Source organism: Balaenoptera borealis, assembly GCF_965194805.1.
Source record: "Balaenoptera borealis genome assembly, chromosome: 17".
In the NCBI taxonomy this organism is placed as follows: Eukaryota; Metazoa; Chordata; class Mammalia; order Artiodactyla; family Balaenopteridae; genus Balaenoptera; species Balaenoptera borealis.
In genome coordinates this window covers 31526140-31547743 of record NC_138876.1, presented here as the reverse complement: position 1 = coordinate 31547743, position 21604 = coordinate 31526140, and the positions used below count along the sequence as shown (strand labels likewise).

At 35.3% G+C, this 21604-nt stretch overlaps 1 protein-coding gene across 2 annotated transcripts in view; it reads left to right on the top strand.

Moving 5' to 3' along the window:
* Positions 1–21604, top strand: part of ZFPM2 (zinc finger protein, FOG family member 2) — a 459273-nt gene that overhangs the window by 88998 nt on the left and 348671 nt on the right. For both annotated transcript variants that reach the window (XM_082364233.1, XM_082364232.1), the window contains exon 2: positions 12899–13057. In XM_082364233.1, coding sequence (XP_082220359.1) covers positions 12899–13057 — 159 coding nt within the window. The remainder of the gene's footprint in view (positions 1–12898; positions 13058–21604) is intronic.

Genomic DNA, 21604 nt, shown 5'->3' with positions numbered 1-21604 from the left:
GAGAAGAAAGTGTATTCTGTTGTTCTTGGATGGAATGTCCTATAAATATCAATTAAATCCATCCTGTTTAATGTATCATTTAAAGCTTGTGTTTCCTTATTTATTTTCATTTTGGATGATCGGTCCATTGGTGAAAGTGGGGTGTTAAAGTCCCCTACTATGATTGTATTACTGTTGAGTTCCCTGTTTATGGCTGTTAGCATTTGCCTTATGTATTGAGGTGCTCCTATGTTGGGTGCATAAATATTTACAATTGTTATATCTTCTTCTTGGATTGATCCCTTGATCATTATGTAGTGTCCTTCTTTGTCTCTTGTTAATAGTCTTTATTTTAAAGTCTATTTTGTCTGATATGAGAATTGCTACTCCAGCGTTGTTTTGATTTCCATTTACAGGGAATATGTTTTTCCATCCCTTCACTTTCAGTCTGTATGTGTCCCTAGGTCTGAAGTGGGTCTCTTGTAAGCAGCATAAATACGGGTCTTGTTTTTGTATCCATTCCACCAGTCTATGTCTTTTGGTTGGAGCATTTAATCCATTTACATTTAAGGTAGTTATTGATATGTATGTTCCTACTACCATTTTCTTAATTGTTTTGGCTTTGTTATTGTAGGTCTTTTCCTTCTCTTGTGTTTCCTGCCTAGAGAAGTTCCTTTAGGATTTGTTGTAAAGCTGGTTTGGTGGTGCTGAATTCTCTTAGCTTTTGCTTGTCTGTAAATGTTTTAATTTCTCTGTCGAATCTGAATGAGATCCTTGCTGGGTAGAGAAATCTTGGTTGTAGGTATTTCCCTTTCATCACTTTAGATACCTCCTGCCACTCCCTTCTGGCTTGCAGAGTTTCTGCTGAAAGATCAGCTGTGAACCTTATGGGGATTCCCTTGTATGTTATTTGTAGTTTTTCCCTTGCTGTTTTTAATATTTTTTCTGTGTATTTAATTTTTTATAGTTTGATTAATATGTGTCTTGGCGTGTTTCACCTTGGATTTATCCTGTATGGGACTCTCTGTGCTTCCTGGACTCGATTGACTATTTCCTTTCCCATATTAGGGAAGTTTTCAACTGTAATCTCTTCAAATATTTTCTCAGTCCCTTTCTTTTTCTCTTCTTCTTCTGGGACCCCTATAATTCGAATGTTGGTGCATTTAATGTTGTCCCAGAGGTCTCTAAGACTGTCCTCATTCTTTTCATTCTTTTTTCTTTATTCTGCTCTGTGGTAGTTATTTCCACTCTTTTATCTTCCAGGTCACTTATCCATTCTTCTGTCTCAGTTATTCTGCTATTGATTCCTTCTAGAGGATTTTAATTTCATTTACTGTGCTGTTCATCATTGTTTGTTTGCTCTTTAGTTCTTCTAGGTCCTTCTGAAATGTTTCTTGTATTTTCTCCATTCTATTTCCAAGATTTTGGATCAACTTTACTATCATACTCTGAATTCTTTTTCAGGTAGACTGACTATTTCCTCTTCATTTGTTTGGTGTGATGGTCTTTTACCTTGGTGCTTCATCTGTTGTGTGTTTCTCTGTCTTCTCATTTTGCTTAACTTACTGTGTTTGGGGTCTCCTTTTCACAGGCTGCAGGTTTGTAGTTCCCGTTGTCTTTTGGTGTCTGTTCACAGTGGCTAAATTTGCTTCAGTGTGGTGTGTAGGCTTCCTGGTGGAGGGGACTGTTGCCTGTGTTCTGGTGGATGAGGCTGGATCGTGTCTTTCTGGTGGGCAGGGTCGTGTCTGGTGGTGTGTTTTGGAGTGTCTGTGCACTTATTATTACTTCAGGCACCCTCTCTCTAATGGGTGGGGTTGTGTTCCTGTCTCACTAGTTGTTTGGCATAGGGTGTCCAGCACTGTAGCTTGCTGGTCGTTGAGTGGAGCTGGGTCTTCACGTTGAGATGGAGATCTCTGGGAGAGCTTTTGCCATTTGATATTACATGGAGCTGGGAGGTCTCTGGTGGACCAATGTCCTGAACTCGGCCCTCCCATCTCAGAGGAACAGGCCTGACACCCGGCCAGAACACCAAGACCCTGTCAGCCACATGGCTCAGAAGAAAAGGGAGAAAAAAAGAAAGAAAGAAAGAAAAAAAATAGAATAAAATAAAATAAAGTTATTAAAATAAAAATTTTAATAATTATTAAAAATATAAGAAAGAAATTAAAAAGAAAGAAAGAAGAGGACAACCAAACCAAAAAACAAATCCACCAATGATAACAAGCGCTAAAAACTGTACAAAAAAAAAAAAAATGGACAGACAGAATCCTAGGACATATGGTAAAACAAAGGTGTACAGACAAAATCACACAAAGAAGGATACACATACACACTCACAAAAGAGAAAAAGGAAAAATATATATATATTTATATATAAAAAAAAGAGCAACCAAATCAATTAACAAATCTATCCATGATAATAAACTCTAAATACTAAATTAAGATAAACATAAAACCAGAAACAAATTAGATGCAGAAAGCAAACCCCAAGTCTACAGTTGCTCCCAAAGTCCATTGCCTCAATTTTGGGATGATTTGTTGTCTATTCAGGTATTCCAGAGATGCAGGGTACATCAAGTTGATTGTGGAGATTTAATCCTCTGCTCCTGAGGCTGCTGGGAGAGATTTCCCTTTCTCTTCTTTGTTCACACAGCTCCTGGGGTTCAGCTTTGGATTTGGACCTGCCTCTGTGTGTAGGTCGCCTGAGGGCGTCTGTTCCCCACCCAGACAGGACAGGGTTAAAGTTGCAGCTGATTCGGTGGCTCTGGCTCCCTCAGGCCGGGGGGAGGGAGGGGTACGGGGCGAGCCTGTGGCGGCCAAGGCTGACCTGACGTTGCAACAGCCTGAGGCATGCTGTGTGTTCTCCCGGGGAAGTTGTCCCTGGATCATGGGACCCTGGCAGAGGTGGGCTGCATAGGGTCCCGGGAGGGGAGGTGTGGATAGTGACCTGTGCTTACACACAGGCTTCTTGGTGGCTGCAGCAGCAGCCTTAGCATCTCATGCCTGTCTCTGGTGTCTGCGCTGATAGCCGTGGCCCACGCCCATCTCTGGAGCTCGTTTAGGTGGTGCTCTGAATCCTCTCTCCTCACGCACCTGGAAACAATGGTCTCTTGCCAATTAGGCAGGTCCAGAGTTTTTCCCGGCCTCCCTCCCAGCTAGCTGTGGCACACTAGCCCCCTTCAGGCTGTGTTCACACAGCCAACCCCAGTCCCCTTCCTGGGATCCAACCTCCGAAGCCTGAGCCTCAGCTCCCAGCCCTGACCTGCCCCGACATCTGAGCAGACAAGCCTCTCGGTCTGGTAAGTGCTGGTCAGCACCGATCCTCTGTGTGGGAATCTCTTAGCTTTGCCCTCTGCACCCCTGTTGCTGCACTCTCCTCCGTGGCTCTGAAGCCCGCCCCCCCCGCCACCCCCCATCTCTGCCAGTGAAGGGCCTTCCTAGTGTGTGGAAACTTTTCCTCCTTCACAGCTCTCTCCCAGAGGTTCAGGTCCTGTCCCTATTCTTTTGTCTCTGTTTTTTGCTTTTTTCTTTTGCCCTACCCAGGTACATGGGGAGTTACCAGCATTCAGTAGGTGTTCTGTAGGAGTTGTTCCACATGTAGATGTATTTCTGATGTATTTGTTGGGAGGAAGGTGATCTCCATGTCTTACTCCTCCACCATCTTGAAGCAAGATATTTATTCTTTTTAACAGTTCATTAATTCTGGAGCCCTTCTAGTTGCACAGAAGTGCAAGTATGAGAAACGGAGATTTGGGGCAGCCATTTCTAGGGACACCAAGTGGTAGTTTTATAGTGTCTGATCTTACATTTAGGTCTTTAATCCATTTTGAGTTTATTTTTGTGTATGGTGTTAGGGAGTGTTCTAATTTCATTCTTTTACATGTAGCTGTCCAGTTTTCCCAGCACCACTTATTGAAGAGGCTGTCTTTTCTCCATTGTATGTTCTTGTCTCTATCGTAAATTAGGTGACCATATGTGCGTGGGTTTATCTCTGGGCATTCTATCCTGTACCATTGATGTATATTTCTGATTTTGTGCCACTACCATACTGTCTTGGTTATTGTAGCTTTGTGGTATAGTTTGAAGTTGGGGAGTCTGATTCCATGGAGCCTGTGTTAATTGCAAAATATTATACTGTTTCTATTAAATGATAACAAAAAATATAATTTGTACTGTTACAAAGTAACTTCTAGCATTTATATTCCTGCATAGTTGTTCTCAAACTTGAGCATGCATCAGAATCACCTGCAGGGTTTGTTAAAACACAGATTGATGTACCTCACCCTCAGAGTTTCTGAAATCAGATCTGGGGTGGAGTTTGACAATTAATTTTGAATCTCTACCAAGTTCTCTGGTGACGTTAATGTTGCTGGTCCAGGGATGACATTTAGAGAACCACTGTTTGCTGTCAAACTGTAGTCAGACAGTGAAATCAGGCATCATTTTGAGAGCAGTTATTTTATAAAATGTGTTTTTAGAAGGTTCAGTCAGTAATTAATTGCACATGTAAAGAATCATTTTAATAAAGCAGGGTCAGAAAGGGTGTTATTAAACTGAAGGAATAAGTAGAGAGAAATTGATCTATGTGATGAGGTGGGGGTTATCAGATTCAAATTTTATTAAGAAGAAAAAAAAAGTTTATATATACAGTGCCCAAAACCTGATGCAAATATTTTTATTGATTTTTCTCTTGTAATTAAAAAAATTCCCCCAAATCTTTGAGGTGATATTTTTCCTTTATTTTCTGCATGTAGCCATATGCTTGCTGTATATTTTCATAAGACACAGATATGTTGCTTATGAGACAAATGCATACTGAATGTTTTTAAGGACCATATTGATTCATCTTTGCCTTATGAAATTGTTTAAGAAACTAGTAATCAGAATCCTTTGTTTAGTATCTGTTGTTTGGCTAGTGCTTTTGTTGTTATTGTGGAGTTTTAAAAAAATCAATATATACATTGTCTTTGATTTGCTCTAGAAAGAGAAAGAAATATATATCCATTCTAGAGTCAGAAGACTACAGGCTCCCCTTTCCCCCTATTTTTCATATCTCCATTTAAATAAGATAATCTATAAAAAATAACATCTCTTTTACTTATGCTAATTTAATTTTGTTATATAACTATGTAGGATATTATTAACTAGTTTTGCAGAATTTAGTTTGTTAGATAAGAATACTAGCTATATTTTGATGGTGCTTTGAAGTTTCTAAAGAAAATGGATGTTTTTTCTTGTACGTCTATAAAATTATGTTTTGATTAATTCACCTAAGAAATATTTATTACCCACATATCATATCTAAGAGATTCCATGGATAGGTTCAAATCCTTTTTTTTCTGACTGATAGTGCTTTTAAAAATCTAATGTACTGTTTTCATATTCTGGGTAATACCTGATGTTTTGTTGTGACAGCAGGATTCACTTTGGGGAAATTTTTCTGCTTGCCTGATTCCACGTCCCCCAGAAAACTGCTGGCAGGCGGTGGGTAGATGGCACCTGATTTGAACAACCATGAAAGGACTGATAGCAGAATAAACTTCCTCCAACAGTATATGGGATTGGCTAAAAACTTCGGGTTTTTCCATAGGGGAAAAACCCGAATGAACTTTTTGGCCAAACTAATAATTAGTAATAATTAAAGCTATGCATCTAGACCTTTTAAAATAATTGACCTAGTATTATCCTCCTTGATTTGGTTTTCAATTTTTTTTTTTTTTATTTTATTTATCTATTTATTTATTTATTTATTTTTGGCTGTGTTGGGTCTTCGTTTCTGTGCGAGGGCTTTCTCTAGTTGCGGCGAGTGGGGGCCACTCTTCATTGCGGTGCGCGGGCCTCTCACTGTCGCGGCCTCTCTTGTTGCGGAGCACAGGCTCCAGATGCACAGGCTCAGTAGTTGTGGCTCACGGGCCTAGTTGCTCCGCAGCATGTGGGATCTTCCCAGACCAGGGCTCGAACCCGTGTCCCCTGCATTGGCAGGCGGATTCTCAACCACTGCGCCACCAGGGAAGCCCAGTCTTCAATTTTATGACAATTAAATTCAACTAAAAAATTCTTATTTGAATAACTGTGAATTAAATGACATGGTTAAATGCTAGGTACCATACTTGCTCCTTCCCATCACAAATGGAGGTAAGATAGAATTATATCAGAGGAAAAAGAAAAATGTACAAATAACTGGAATTTAAGATATCTAAGAAGCCTTTCCTGCCCTCCTTATGTTAAAATTGAGTATCTTTTTTAAAAAAATAAATTGCATGCATTATATGCATAAAGTTTGTCTCCTTCACCCAGTTATCCGCTCACTTCCGGCTGGGGCCATCCACCTTGTTTGTATACTGCTATTAACCCAGCACCCAACACAGTGCCTGCCACGTGCTTCACCCTCAGTAAATATTGGTTAGATGAATAACAAATGAATGAATAAATACATGAATACATGAAAGTCTCATAAAGAGAGCAAAATAATATACCAGACTTTCATCTATTGTACTTATTACCAATTAAGGGCATTTTATGATTGAAATACATCACAATCATAAGAAATATATAGTTTTAGTAATGAATATACTTTCATGTTTCTTTATGATAGAGTTACCGTCTTCAGTAAGCTTTATGGGGCTCTGGACTGAGACCTGATTACAAAATATGTGGATTTCAATGACATCTCTGTCACTGACTTCTTGGGTCAATGCACAAGGCACTTATTAATGAACTGATTTTTTTCAATGCCTGAGAGTAAATTAGTCATTAGAGATTCTGGTTCAAATTTATCTGAATTTTTTCATCTGACTTTGTTTTTCCTGTGATGTCAATGTTTACTATGTAAGATTAGTTGCTGCTTGCTGGGTTTGCATATGTTCTAAGCAAAATTATTTTCTTGTTAGCATTATTCACTTAATTTGAAAGTTCCCAAAACAAAGCATTTCAGGGGAAAGAAATTAAAGAATTTAAAGTGTTCTCAGATTTACATATAAGAAGTGTTAATACTGCCATCTAATAAAAATTGCCAAAAACCTTGTAGCAAAGAATATTACTCTGTCTTTATAAAATCAAAGAGTTCATTTTTTCCCCTAAAGAAACAATTTGAATAAAACCTGACCCTCTTCTCTTCTTTTTACAATGGAGTATGGTCAAATTGAACCCTCCATTAAAAATTCTCTAATATCTTTTTTTTGCATTAACATTTCAAAACTCAATTTAAATATTCACAGATCTCATTTTTAATAAACTTAACAAATTCAGGTAATTTCCTTCAACTTTATAGATTGAAGGACAGCAGTTGGTACAGATATAAAAATGATGCACAGCTATGAGCAAAGCCCCAAATCAATTATATATAAGAAATAACCTAACACATGGAAAGAAATTAATCAAAAAGAAGAATTTCTACCATGTGATTCTCTGGTCTGCTACCTGCAGGCAACAAACGCAAATGAAAAAAAATCAACATTCTTCAGGCAGATAAGAGAAAAATTAATAAAAATGTTTCCTTCCTACTAGATCCCCTGATGCAACTATTGTTAAAAGTGAGTGACTGCAGGAAGAACTTGCTCGTTTAAAATACTACTATTTTATACTACAGAAATAAGGTTTTATTCTTGCTGTTAAGCTCAATTACATGAGTGAGTATGGATTTGCACTGTCCAAAGAGCATCCCTCTTCCCTGCCCCTTGTCATTAAATGGCTCTGTGGGATATGCATGAGACAAATGTAATAGGAACCAAGTGAGTAGCATTTTGAGGTATGCCTGCAGGATAATTATGATTTATTAGGAATCTGAGTGTAGCAGCTGAAAACTCTAAGAGAGGAACTACTGGGAGCTGCAAAATATGCCCCAGATAAAGTTAGTAAAAAGGTATTAGTACTCTAAAGATAGAAATGTTCCTACTCCATAATGAGATGGGGAAGGATGCATTTTTGCGTTTTCTGCTTTTTAATTTAGAGTTGCATTTTTATTTTCCATTTCTAATTGAACAAACAGGCCATATTTGTACAGAACATATGAAACTAATAATCTTTCCTGTTAGAAAGGTTTTATGTTTTGTGTTTTATGAATACCATCCTGAAATTAACAAAGAGATATAAGGCTAGAATACAGAGGATTTGGTAACAAGACATCCAATTTAAATATTAGTCTACTGCTGCATTTCTATCACATGTAGAGAATGTAACATAAGTTTAGAATGTAAAATTCTATATCAACTCTCTCTTACCTATCAGCTAACATACAGCATACCTGTATAGAGTTTTGACATATTTGTGTGTTACATATTAAACGTAAACCAGAATTTATCTATTCCTAGTTTATATTTTCATATTTACTTTTTGAAAGGTAGCATTACATGATAAATGTGGCCCAATTATTATGTAATAATTAAAGCATGGTATATATTATTGCTTAAATTGTCAGATTTGGAGATCTCTATTGTTTTATATATATTAGAAGGTTTTACATACCTTCTTATTCCTTTATCTGAGTGGATCTTTTGCAAACAACTTTCAAGGAGCACAAAACAGGAGCTGGCAACTTGGAGACAATACACCATTTTCATTTTCATTAATTCATTAATATTTTGAGAAATTTATTTCATCACACGTATTCTTTGTTCTGTACATGAGTAAAATAATTTAATAAAATTTTTTGATGTAAGTTTTAATATTAATAATACTATCAGATATAAAAAATGATCTGAAATGGCATACCTTAAGAAGCACCAGAATAAAAAGGTGTGGGAATATTTGTGTATTTTTGGAGGAAACTCACCCAGCAGAATTTCTGAGCACACTGTGATGGATTATTGCAATTATTGGGAATGATAATATTTTAATTCGACTTTCTTCCCACCTGTCAGTTGCAATCAAGGCTGCCCAGTATTCTGAAACAGTCTCATTTTGCTAGGTGGCTAGTCTTGTGCAGCCTCTAGAATGCTCAGAATATTAATGCATGGAGAGGAGACTGAATGCTCTCTATAGTTCCATTGTGGCAACGTGTTTGTCTTGTTTTAATCAAAAAGCATGCAAAACCTAACTAAAATAATTTATAATAAATTAATGCCAGTGAGTGCTTAAGAGAAAGAAACCCTTTTTGGGGATATTGCATCAGAACCATAGAATTTGGCATTTCTTTCCCTTCCTCATACTTGACGACGTATATTAATTCTGTAGGATTTAATTTCTTTCTTGGGTGCCTCATTCTGAAGTGCTTTGAATTTATATGAACAAAGACAGTCTGACATTTAAGTGAGGGTTAGGCTAGTTTATAGTAAGCTACCAAGGTAGGAAGTTTTTTATCAAGACAACATATGTTGAAAGACATGTATATTTGATTTAATATTTATGATGTTGGTCTTTATCATTTTTTGCATATCCTCCTTGTATTGCTTATTTTAATTCCCTTTTCTTTTAATCCTTATATATCGCCTATATTTTTTCACTAGACAAAATATAGGAGATATATTTTGTGTTTGTTTGTTTTGTCGTCTAGCTCTTCCTCCAGTGGTTTTGGATGGGTTTCAGAGATTTCTTTAACCATCTGAAATCATAGCAATAATTTTCTCATAAATTTATTTATCTGGGGAGTAGATACTCCTCAAAGATAAATTAATTTATCTGGGAAGTGCTTCTTAACCATACAAATCCAATTCTTCAGTGATTATGCTACCTTTGTATAGGGTAGGACTACTTAATCTTGAACGTTCCTTTTGTCCTTTACCAACTCCAGATCACTGAAACAACCACCAGATGAAAAATTCTCCCACACATAGGCCCAGCTTTTGCAATATCGCTTTTGGTACTGGATAACTAAGGCTTTATTGCACATTGGGAGGGTGATCGGTATTGTCAGGTGTTGTGAATCTGCATGACACTTCTTAGCTTCAGCTTTATCTTTGGGGGGCAGAAGTAGCTGTGGTCAATTCAAATGGTTCCTGAGTACCCAGTTGTCTCCCTTTCTGAAAACAGAAGTATTACTTTGCACCCACCAGAATCTTCCAGTAATCCTTATTATTCATCCAGTATAAAAGATGCCTCTACATTCTGAGAGATGATTAACAGCGTTATGGGCCCGACATACAGCATCATTGTATTCATAGCTTTAGGCTGTACAGCTAATTATTAGCATTTTTAAAATCAGGTAAATATTTATATATATAAACATTGACTATTCATTCTCGCGAGTGTGTTTGAATATCTATAAATCAAAGGCAATTGAAGAGCTGAAATTCAGATTTCCTTACACTTGCCTGCCAAGTGGCCTCAATCAAAAGTAATTTTCTCCATGAGGGCACATAGAGCTCAGTCGTAAGCCTTTTCTGAGTAGATATTATTATTTGTGTCAAATTACATGTGGTGATTTTTCTGAAGTGGACTTCTGTGCCCACTAATCCATACACAGGAGGTTCCTTCATTCCCTCCTTCATTGATGCTATTAATTGTACTTGTGCTTCAAGTGTCTCTTACCTTTTAAAATGTTAGTTTATAGCCACCGATTATCTGTAAGGTTTCCAGTTAAAGAAACATGCAATATAGAGAGTAGGGTGAGATCTAATCTTAAACCATAAATACTATACATTTTAAGAGAAATCTTTTTTGCCAGAGCCTGATTTGATAGCATGGCTAAAGAAATGGTTAGACATTTTAAAGTACAGTACATTATATCAATCTGACACGTGCTTTGGGAGCAATTATTAAATCACCTTTCTCTAGCCTGTTCTAAATATCGACAATGAGATCTCATGTATTTTGAACAATGAGCTCAATAATTTTTTTACCTTTTATTTGGAATTTTGTAGTTTGTTTTTGAAAATAAGTGCTTCTTTTCAATTACATGCTTTGAATTTCAAATCGATAGCCAACATAAAATAAAACAGCCCCTGGAATATAGAATAGTATACTGTCAATTAAGATCTTATAATCTTTGATAAAAAGTTATATGTGATATACAAGCCTTTTTTGACATGTGTGTATATGTGAATGGCTTGGTTAGACTTTTATTAAGTCTATATCAATGCTTTGTGGGTTTATTTTCTTTCAGATTTTCACATGAGATTTTCCATTTAATTTCTAATGAAGTTTTAATTTAATATTATACTGTTGGAGCCAACTCGTTAAGTCAGAATATTTTAAATAATTGTTCAGTTACCTACCTCACTGGGTTATTTTAAAGATTATATAAGAAAGTGCTTTGAAAGTCCTACATGAGACACAAATGAGACAGTCTAGGTGTCTTCTTTTGACCAAACTTTTTATTAAAATTGTTGCTTGAACAAAATAAAAACATGGAAGATATTCTATTTTATTCCTCGTTAGACTCGCAATTAATAATTAGAATTATTCAGATAACTGTTTTAGTGATTGCAATCTTTTACCTTATTACTATTTTATATGTTCCTTGCATGTCTTGCTACTTGACATAATTGTTTTAAAAGGTGAAAGATTATACATTACTTGAAATAATGAATGAGAGAGAAAACCTAATATGAGATCCATGGTTTTGAATGTGGTTTGTGTTAAAACAGAATCTATGGTTTTTTAACGCTCCACCTGGAGTGGAAAAAAAACCCCAACCCATTACCAGAGTGTTTGGAATTAGGACATTCTTTCTTCCTTAACATTTGTTATTTTGGAGAAAAGAAGAAAAAATAAATTTTAAAAAGCACAAAGAAACTCTGTAAGAATTTTTTCTTGGATGTCCCTTAATTTCTATCCAAAGCAACTAATTCTCTCCATGAAAATGTGTCATGTGAATTCAGCCCTTTGGGAACTTGCTTTTGGGAAAACAGCCCATATATCACTGAGCTGTATGTACCTATTCCTGTTTGCTCACACATATGTGAAGATTGTAATAAATTCACTATTTTAAATTATTTATAAAATTTCTGCTTTGGTCCTGAAAATTTCCTAGCACATTTCCAAGAAATAAGAGAAAGATACTGCCTAAGCCTTTTAAGTATTTAGCCTGTCTGATGAGACTGCTGACATGAGTGACAATTAGTACAAATTACCATAATTGTGTTCTTTGGAAGAAATGCTACAGTGCTTCTTTAGGAGCAAATGTGGGCTTCCGCTTAGTAAAATGAGTCAGATACTTTGATTCTTCTGGGCAGTCGGAAATTCACAATCGGCAGTGTGGTATTCCCACGTTGTCCACTTCAGATCCATCTCAACAACTATAGCCCTCCCTTTCCTTTCAATGAAATAGGTCCATTAATGTAATGCACCTCACTCTCATTCACCCTAAGGAAGTTGTATTTTTATTACAGAAAAAGTATCACATAAATACAAATTACATTTTTTCATTAGAAAACTACTTTTCATTTCAGAAAAAATTCAATTAATCATGAACAGGGTTATGCTTTCATCAGGGAGAGAAATATGTAATTTTTCTTCAAGCCTCAAACACATATAATGAAATCTTTTCTTGGAATCCACTCTTAAGATGGATTTTTTAAAGTATAGACTTTATTAAAATCTCAGTTCAATTAAAATGCATTCAATTACTCTAAATCTTTATTAAAATCTCAGGTAAAATTGTACAACAGTGTAAAAGAGACTTGTACTCTTTACCAGGCAGTTAATTCTAACAAATGAACATAAAGTGCACAGTTTTGCTCTTTAGGAGAGAATAAAAGAACAAGCTTTGGGCTTCGAGTTGGGGGTGGGGAAGGATGGGAGATGGAGGTTGCTTTCTGTGTAGTAACTTCAGGACCTGGTTTCCTTCCACTTCTTATCATAGGTCAACATTACTTGTTGATATGGATGTGACATTATCTTGTGTGAGTACCCTTGATACTACATGGCCAATCCATAGAATACATTTTCCTCACCACCTTAATCAAAAAGACCCTATTTAAGGATTTTATTTCACTCTCTTCTTTGGATGTTTTTTGGTACAGTGTCCCTGTTCTTTTTCAAGGGCCGCTAGAAGATGCCATTGAAGAGGAAGAGGAAGAATGTCCATCAGAGGAAACAGACATCACCTCAAAAGGGGACTTTCCACTGGAGGAAAGCTTTTCCACAGAATTTGGGCCTGAAAATCTGAGCTGTGAAGAAGTGGAATACTTTTGTAACAAAGGTAATCATTAATGGCTGGACGCGATATGTGAGTCTGTTTACTCAGATGATTTCGTATAGTTGAAAAATGCACTGATAGAGTGGAGGAAGAGTGTTGAGTGTGCTATACATAATTCAACAGTCTGCAAATACATACAAGATTTTTTTTAAACATACAATATTATTTTGAAGGATAAAAGATATTTTATAATCCATAAATCATATTGTATATTTAAACACATAGTTTCCTATTGATTGGCCAGTTAACTGTGAACATTTTCATGTTGGTTGGCCAAATAACTATAATCCATTTAATGTTTATTGTTTATTCTTTCAACAAATATTTACTGAATGTCAGTTTTTTGCAAGGCACTGAATTAGCCATTGAGGGTAAGAAGGGAATGGGCCAGAGTCCCCACCCAAGTTTCTAGCTCATTCCTTTTGAAAACTGAGTGCCTTAACTGTTTGACATTGACTTTCAACATTGAGAATGGTGCTTTTTTAGATATTGTCAAATAAGAAAATACACACTCTTTCTCTCTTCTAGATATTCTTTTTACATACTAACATTATAACAGAAGAAGAACCTGAGACACTATATCTCTGCCTATTTCCAACCTTGACTTGGAGCCAAGTGGCCTTGCCAGTAACTATGTCCTCATTGGGCATGTATACTCATTTTTAACTTGCTTTTTTCAAAAATGAGTTTAAGGTTTCTTATGATTCTTTTTAATTTCTTTATTTGATTGTTTTGCCTCTGCAAGTGAGATGGGTCTTCTGTACCTCCCGCACCAATGTATAATTTCACAAGTGTTTGGATCACTTCCTTGGTTTAGAAGAGCTACTTTTATTGATTTTACCGTGGCTGTTTCCCAGATGGCATGACTGTATGTCTGTATGTCTGTTTGTGTTTCTGAATGCACCGTTTTTATTTTTTAGGCAGACAGAGAAGTTATGTGGAGTGATTTTTTTACCTGTTTGTCTGAATGTGATGATGTGAATTGGCAGTCTGAAATCAAGAATGCTGATATAGCTTCCCCCAAAACTGCTAATATGCATGCCTCAGTCGCCAAATATACATTTGATACATATTATTAAAACCTCAGTATAACTTTCTCTTGATTCTGGTGTGTTAGAAACAAAAGAAACCAGCCAGTTCCCATCCGTGTGGTCAGTAGAACTCCCTGCCCTAAGACTGTGGGAATGGAATGGCAGCACCAACAGTTGGATACATTGAAGTTCAGAAAAACTTTGACCATTAACTCCTGAAGACCTCAAGATGGCTTTGTAACATGGTCCTTGTCCCCCACATCAGAGACTTTTGGTTGAAAACAAGAATGGTATGGACCAAATAGGCCTTCTTAGTGAGTAGTCACTCAGAGTTCAGGCCAAATTAATATTTTCTCTTGTTGTTTTGGTTGTTAGAACCATTTCTTGATGCTACACACCCACAGCAATACATATTAGAGCTGGCTGGAGAGGAAGAGTTTTTAAATCTGTTTGAAGACATCCCATTTTCCATCTTTATCAGGAACTATATCCTTTAGTGCATTGTATAGTACCTACCTTATGTTGTGGGATTACAATAAAGGAAGGAACCAGTAGCTAGAAAGTATCATTTATTCTTCTTGCCCTTGTCCTTAAAAGAGTGAGTGTATGGATTCAGACATTTTTGTCAACTTATTAATCCAGGGAGGCAGTAATAATAGTTATTATTAGGTGTATTTTACATTTTGGGATCATCATTGGTGATGGCCTGTATTTAAGAAAATAGAACTCCAAGTTTTAAGTTAGTAGTTTCTTGAAAGAAAATAGACTTATGGCAGATGCTTATTACAGGATTACATAATTATGGTCCCAGAATAATAACCTCCATCTATATTAAACAGAGTCTTAACCCATGAAAAATAATGACAGGCCTTGAGGAACAACAAAAAAAAAGAACTGAACTACAATTATTAAGAACATTGTTTAGTGGATATTTTTAACTTTGATAAATAATTGGAAAGTTGAAAAATACATCAAAATAATATTTAATATATGATATAGATAATATATTAAATAATATATAATTAGTTAATATACTATATATTGTACAAATCTCTAATGTTTAGTTTGAAACTAGAAAGTAATGATAGGTGGAAATAAGAATTCTAATTTTCACATAATATTTTTTAGGATAAATACTACTATTACTATTTCAAACCACTGTTGCCGTATTTAATAGGAAAAGAATTTCATTATTTTACTCTCATAGAATGTGAGACCAGGGAATTCCCACTGAAGTAGTAGGAACTGGTGTGAAAGAAAGACAACTCTTTGATATGAATTGCATCCCCTTGAGGTCATACAGGGATTCCTCATTTTTCATTTAAGTTGATTAACTATAATAGGAAGAGAAAATTTCCTCTCTGGAAAATTAGAATCTAATCTTTCTGCAGAAATTTACATATTAGTCTCAGTGACACATAATTATGTTTTCTTGCCAGTTGCAGGGAAAAAGATAGATTAGGCATTAAAAGCGTATAAGTATTTAAATGGTTAATGATGCCAGTGTCATGATTGAAAAAGCACGTAAAAATTGTTCTTCTGAAGAAAAATATTTTTAAGTTGGGATTACTGATGAAACATACTTTTTGCACATATTCTGAATCATTTATGACAACGTAAAAATTGTAAGTATATGTAAGAAAATGAATTGGATTACTTGGGAAGTTTCTTTTTCTAAAGATCTAGCCATGATCAAAATCTAGCAATGACACAGTTGTTTTACTGGGTTCCAGGGGTAACATTTTTGAACATCAAATGCTTTTTTCTTATCAAACAAAGGATAGGAATTTAAAAACTCAGATCGCAAAAACATGGTTAGAGTATCTTGTTTTCCAAACAAGGTATTTTGACACATTGTCAGAGAAGAGTACTGAGATACACATATAGTTACAATATATCTTCATTTATACTTTAGCAACTGTATTTTGTATAAAAGCAATCTATGCTATTGTAACTTTCCTTTTTAGAAAAGAAGAAAAGAAAAATCTCTACTCTGTAGAGACATAGCTTATCATAGGTAAAAGTTACTTCTTCCTTTTGAAATTGAGCCTTCTACATTATACAGGATGTTTTCAGTGTTTAGAATGACTCTTATTATTGTGGTATTTTTCTCAGTTCCAAATGGATATTATCTATTCTCTTGTCAAATGGGAAGGCTTTTTTTTTACACGTCTCAAAGTGTCTAATAATATTAGTAAAGTTGCTAGTTATATTATAAAATGTGATTAAATGCGACCCAAATCACTCTCATAATGTAATATTCCACGGAAATGTCAAAAAATATTGGTCAGAATTTTGTCATCTTTAAATGTGTAGAATTCTTAATCATACAAATCTAAAATATAAATAATCACAATTAAAAATGGAAAAGATCACTTTAATAAAACCTTGTTATAGTCTCAGGCCTAAAATATGAATCTGACAATTCTGTTGCAGATTCCTGTTTCACTTTTTACTTTGGGTTAGTTGCGTATTTTATGTTTTTTATTTTTCATCTTTGAAATGAATAAAATGAATTATATTTATAAAAAGATGATATTTCAAAGTTGCTTTGATACTTTTAGATTTTAAGAATTTTAGCAAAGTGTAAAGCAATACTTTCAATTTGCATCATCCCCTTTGGTGCAGTGAGTTTAGATCATTTGGCATCTTGCCTTACCGTATCTCAGAGAGGAAGGAAACAAGCAAGAATTATTTCCTTGAATTTGCAGATGACGAAGACATCAAGGCTGGGTCCATGAGTGCTACACATTTCCTGTGGTACTGGATTATTTGCTTCAGTGACTTTCGTCTGCCTTTATTCTGGTTTATAGAGTAAACATGGAAGTACATCAATATTGGTTTAGAGCTAAGCAAACTAATGTAAATTGAAATATAGGTGGTCTGGAAAGCAACCTGGGGAGCTTTTAGTTATGTCACTACTGGCAGGTGGGAACTCTTATACATTAGCAATTCTTGGATAAACTCAAAGACAGTAAGTTTTATAGTGGGGCTGATATTGGAGCAGCTCTAAAGCGGGTTTACTATTATTAATTATTTGGAAGACTGTTTCCTCACTGCAATATTCAAGTTTGTTAATAACTAAAGTAAATTAACATGTCTTGGGATACATTCCAGGAGGATGTCACAGGATATGTGAACAGGAAGAAAATTGTCAGGCCAGTATCACTAGGCTATTAGAATGTAATGCTATCAACAAGCAAACAAACAAACAAACAAAAACCTCCAAAGAAACTACATGTCAGTGAACTTTGAGTTATCAATAATGATTTTCTGGAAAAGTTACCAAGGATCCTTACAAACTGGTCTCTGATGACATCATCTCTAAACAAAGTCTGAAAGGGAAATGATGTCATCAAAGTTGATTTTGGAAGAAAAACAAACCTTACTTCTAGTCCTACTATCTAGATATGGAGAATTGTCAGAGAAATCACTGGGTGCAGTGCTTTACCTAGAGAGATGAATTAATGTTAGAGCTCTTCAATCTGGAAAGATTAGGGTTGAAAAAGAGGGGCATAATGGAAAGCCATAAAATGAGGAAACATATAGTGTAACAATGGGCATTCTCAGCACATTCAAAAAGATTTGACCCTGGTAATATGCAGAAAGTAAAAGTCATATTTCTCTTTTAAAACAACTTTAAAGTAGAAAAATGCAAAGCATCTTAAAGAAATTAGAAAAGAGCCTGAGTTACTCAGACTTGGATTTAGCTCTAGGCCCAGAAGTAATTAATACCAAACCAAAAGCAAACATAAACAGATATTTAATTAGGTTGGCAGAAGCTTCCAGTTCTGTTCAATAGACTGAATTCAATACAACTCAACTCATATATTAGGCATCTGCTATGTGTCAGACCCTCTTCCTGGTGCTGGGGATACAGCAGTAGACAAAAGTCCAGCGCTACTCTTGAGATGAGAGAGAGATAATAATCAAACTCGCATTGTATAATATGACGGGTGATGTTGAACATTATGAAGAAAAACAACACAGTCAGGGTGATAGAACGCCATTGTGTGCGTGTGCACTGCATGCTATCAGTAGTTTATAAGGAGTGATGATAGGGTAGGTGAACTCTGAGTGGAGACCTGAGGGAAGGGAGTGAGCTTCCAGTACTCCAGAGTCAAGTTGGCTGTACCTATAAGGCTAATGTTGCAGGAAGCCAGAAGAGGACAGCAGAGAGCTGGGGGGAGTAAGAGAGGTGCGGCCATACCTGTGGAACTTCTAGCTCTAGGAATCTGTTGGATTCTTACCACTGTGGAAGGCCTGGGTGAGCCACAGAGGAGAAGTTGAGGTATAACTGGGAGAAAAGGCATGTTCATGACACAGTTTGTATATACCTAGAGAAGAAAGGTCTGCAGAAAGTAAAAGTTAAAGCAGGAAATGGAGGGAAGTGAATTGGGGAAGCTGTCAGGAGATACAGATAACTCCAATCAGAATCATCCCTTTACCCAAAGGCTTGATGAGATTTCATCCGTAGCTCGTTAATGTAGTTTACGGAAGAACAGTTTGGGGGTGTTTGAGGCTGATATGAGTCACTTTGCTCCCTTCCACAACACCAGAGCTGGGTATATGTTCTCTATAAATTTTCACATCTTTGAATCAGAAAGATAGAACAGGAGGCATGAGAATCAGAATCATTTCATCATTGTGCTTAACTATTCCTGCCAATAAGTTGCCAGACTCATTGGAATGTTCCTCTCCCCCACTTCCTTCCTTTCCTTCTATCATTTGTGTCATTCTGTAGCTTTGATTAAAAATTAAGAAATAACTGAGGAAAAACCATATTTCTCATTGGACTGTAATAAATTAAAGCCTGGATCACTGGCATTTGTCTCCATTCCATGTTAAGTAAAGCAACAAAAATATTATCTACATTCTTAATACTAGAAGAAAAAGAACAAAAACCCACAGCTTCATGAATATTTGGTTGTGGGAGTAGTAACTGCTTATTTTTCACTTGATCCAGTGTCAAACATTCATGCTATTTTGTTTCCTATTTTCTTCTTTTCATTTTATTATTTTTTTAGTTCAGAAAGTATATTTACAAATATTTCATAAATGCTTTTCCGTCACTTTGGTTTCTTTCCTCCTCATTTATGCCTTTAATGACACGTTTTTGCTTCCTCTGATGCTTGGGCAACTGGAATCAGAATCTGCAAAAGGCAGCTCTACCGTACTCTCTTTGAGTTCAATAAGGAAGGAGACCTGTACCAGCGACTTTGTTCCTTTTTCTAAACGGGATTAAGAAGCTGAGCTTTTTAAATTCTTGCATTTAACATTGACATTTCCAGGGTGTGTTTGGACCAGGGCGTTCAAAGAGAAGGAATGAAAAAGAAAAGCCAATATGACTTTGTTTTTTACCTTGCTGGAGGAGCTGTTTAAGCTTATTGACCTGAACCTTTGACTCCTTGTTTTCTCTGGATTTGGCTGCAGTGGAGACACTGATGGAGCCCTGATAGAGCTGATTGAACAGCCCCCAGCTTTGCTTGGCACAGACCTCCCTTCCCTTCTCTGCCACCTCCCCCTCCCTCCACATGACATTACTGTGCCTTGGCAAACCGTCTGTTTTCCTGGATCCAGTATGTCTTTTTTAAAAATTTATTTAAAAATCATTAAATTTTTCTTGCATAACTCATCCAACAATGCAAAATGGAAGTAATTCTTTTTAGAACATAGAAATAGAGGCTGTAATGGTGTCCTACTTTTATTTTTATCTCATAAGATTGGAAAAAGGAAGAAAACATTATGACATTGTGGTGTCACTCTTCTGGCCATCTTAAAATCCCCAAAACATAGTTATGTTTGGAGCAGTTTGATTTTTTTCTTAAGCCACAATTATTGAAAAAATGAAGGAGCATTTGAAGGCAATTTGTGCTTACAGAAAGTCAGCATTTTCTCATTTTTTGGTTTTTTTTTTCTTTTGAACCAGAGGGTGTTCAAATTTTGTCCATGGCTTAGTATTTTATTTGTAAGAGTCAGATCAAGCTTTATCTGTTTACCTTACCTTTGATCCCAGATATATCATTATAAAAATTTCAACAAAATTATCATGAGTGATTTTATGCAATGTTGAAATGAGTCATGATGATATCATTTATATGAATCATGTATGATAATATATACTGCTTTTTTGCATATGATGAACTAAATTCATTGTTTTCTCTGTGAGCTGACCATTAACAAATCTCCATTGTGCAATCTGCTAAAGGCATTTTTTAGATATAGTAAAACTTGATAAAATATATAATTACATAATTATAATTTATGAAACAATTTCATATTGTAATACAGTGTATTTCATTCTGCTTCTACCTGACTATGTAAAATGTTAAGAGATATTTGCCTGTTTTAGTTATATCTTTATTTTATCAACATTATTATTGTTTATAATAAAAATTGAAAATTAATATAAAACCCTATTTTACCATTTAGAGAAGCTGTCTTTTTTGTGGTTATGGTTTCTGCAAGTGAGAGAACATTTTTTGACCTATAAAATTTAGTGTAAGTTTGTTGTTTTACCTACAATGTTGAAATTCAGGAGAAAAGTAAGAATTTATTTAATCTCCTGTTTTTTATATATGTAAAGCTAAGCATCTGTGTATTAGGAGACATCTGAATTATTGATTGACTTTTTCACTTTTAATCTAGTTATTTAATTAATCATTGATTTTAGCTGAATACCATAAAGGGAAACTATATATTTTTAAGCCCTTTTATTGCTACATTTTCTCAGTGGTATTTTGGGTAGAATGAAGAGCCCATGTTTCCTGAAGGAAGTAGTTTTGGTCAAGCAGTAATTATATAAATAGTTATTCTAAATTAAAAATACAGTTTTCAATTTTATGTTGCTCAAATTAAGAGAATATATAAAACAATTCATGCAGATCTACACTAGTTTGCCAATCATTTACATCTACTAACTCTTAATTTATTTTTCTATTTAAAGAAAATTACAAGTGTGAATAGCATTAGGGAAGCCTGAGAAGCTAATTTATTTTAATAATATGGAATTAATGTGGTTGACAACTTTGAATCCTACTGTTGGTCCCATAATAATTTGAGATAAAATGTTATTTTAGAGAAACTGATCTCTTGGAAGTAGCCATGCCTTTTCTGCTTTTTATTTTTAAACATCATAAATGATTTAAAAATATTTTCTTGGTTCTGCACTAGCATTTTTTAGGTTTAAATCAAATAAGATTTTCAAAGCTTTTAATCTTCTAATATAAAATTCATAGTTTCTTGTTAGTATGTAAAATTTCTCACAATGTTTTGATTATCATTTGAGAAGCAACAGGCAGTATTAAAGCATTTGCCCTTCCATTACCTGATGGGATAATCTTTACCTCTGGTAGTGCTAAACATAGAATGTGTAAAGGGAAATGTGGAGAACTGCGGTAAGATGAATTTAATTATAGTAATGTAGTCAATCAGTTTTTTGTTGTTCTTAAAAGGTCAAGTCAAAATAACTGAATGTGTTACACCAATGAAGCAAATACTGATAACGAATGCAGATGGC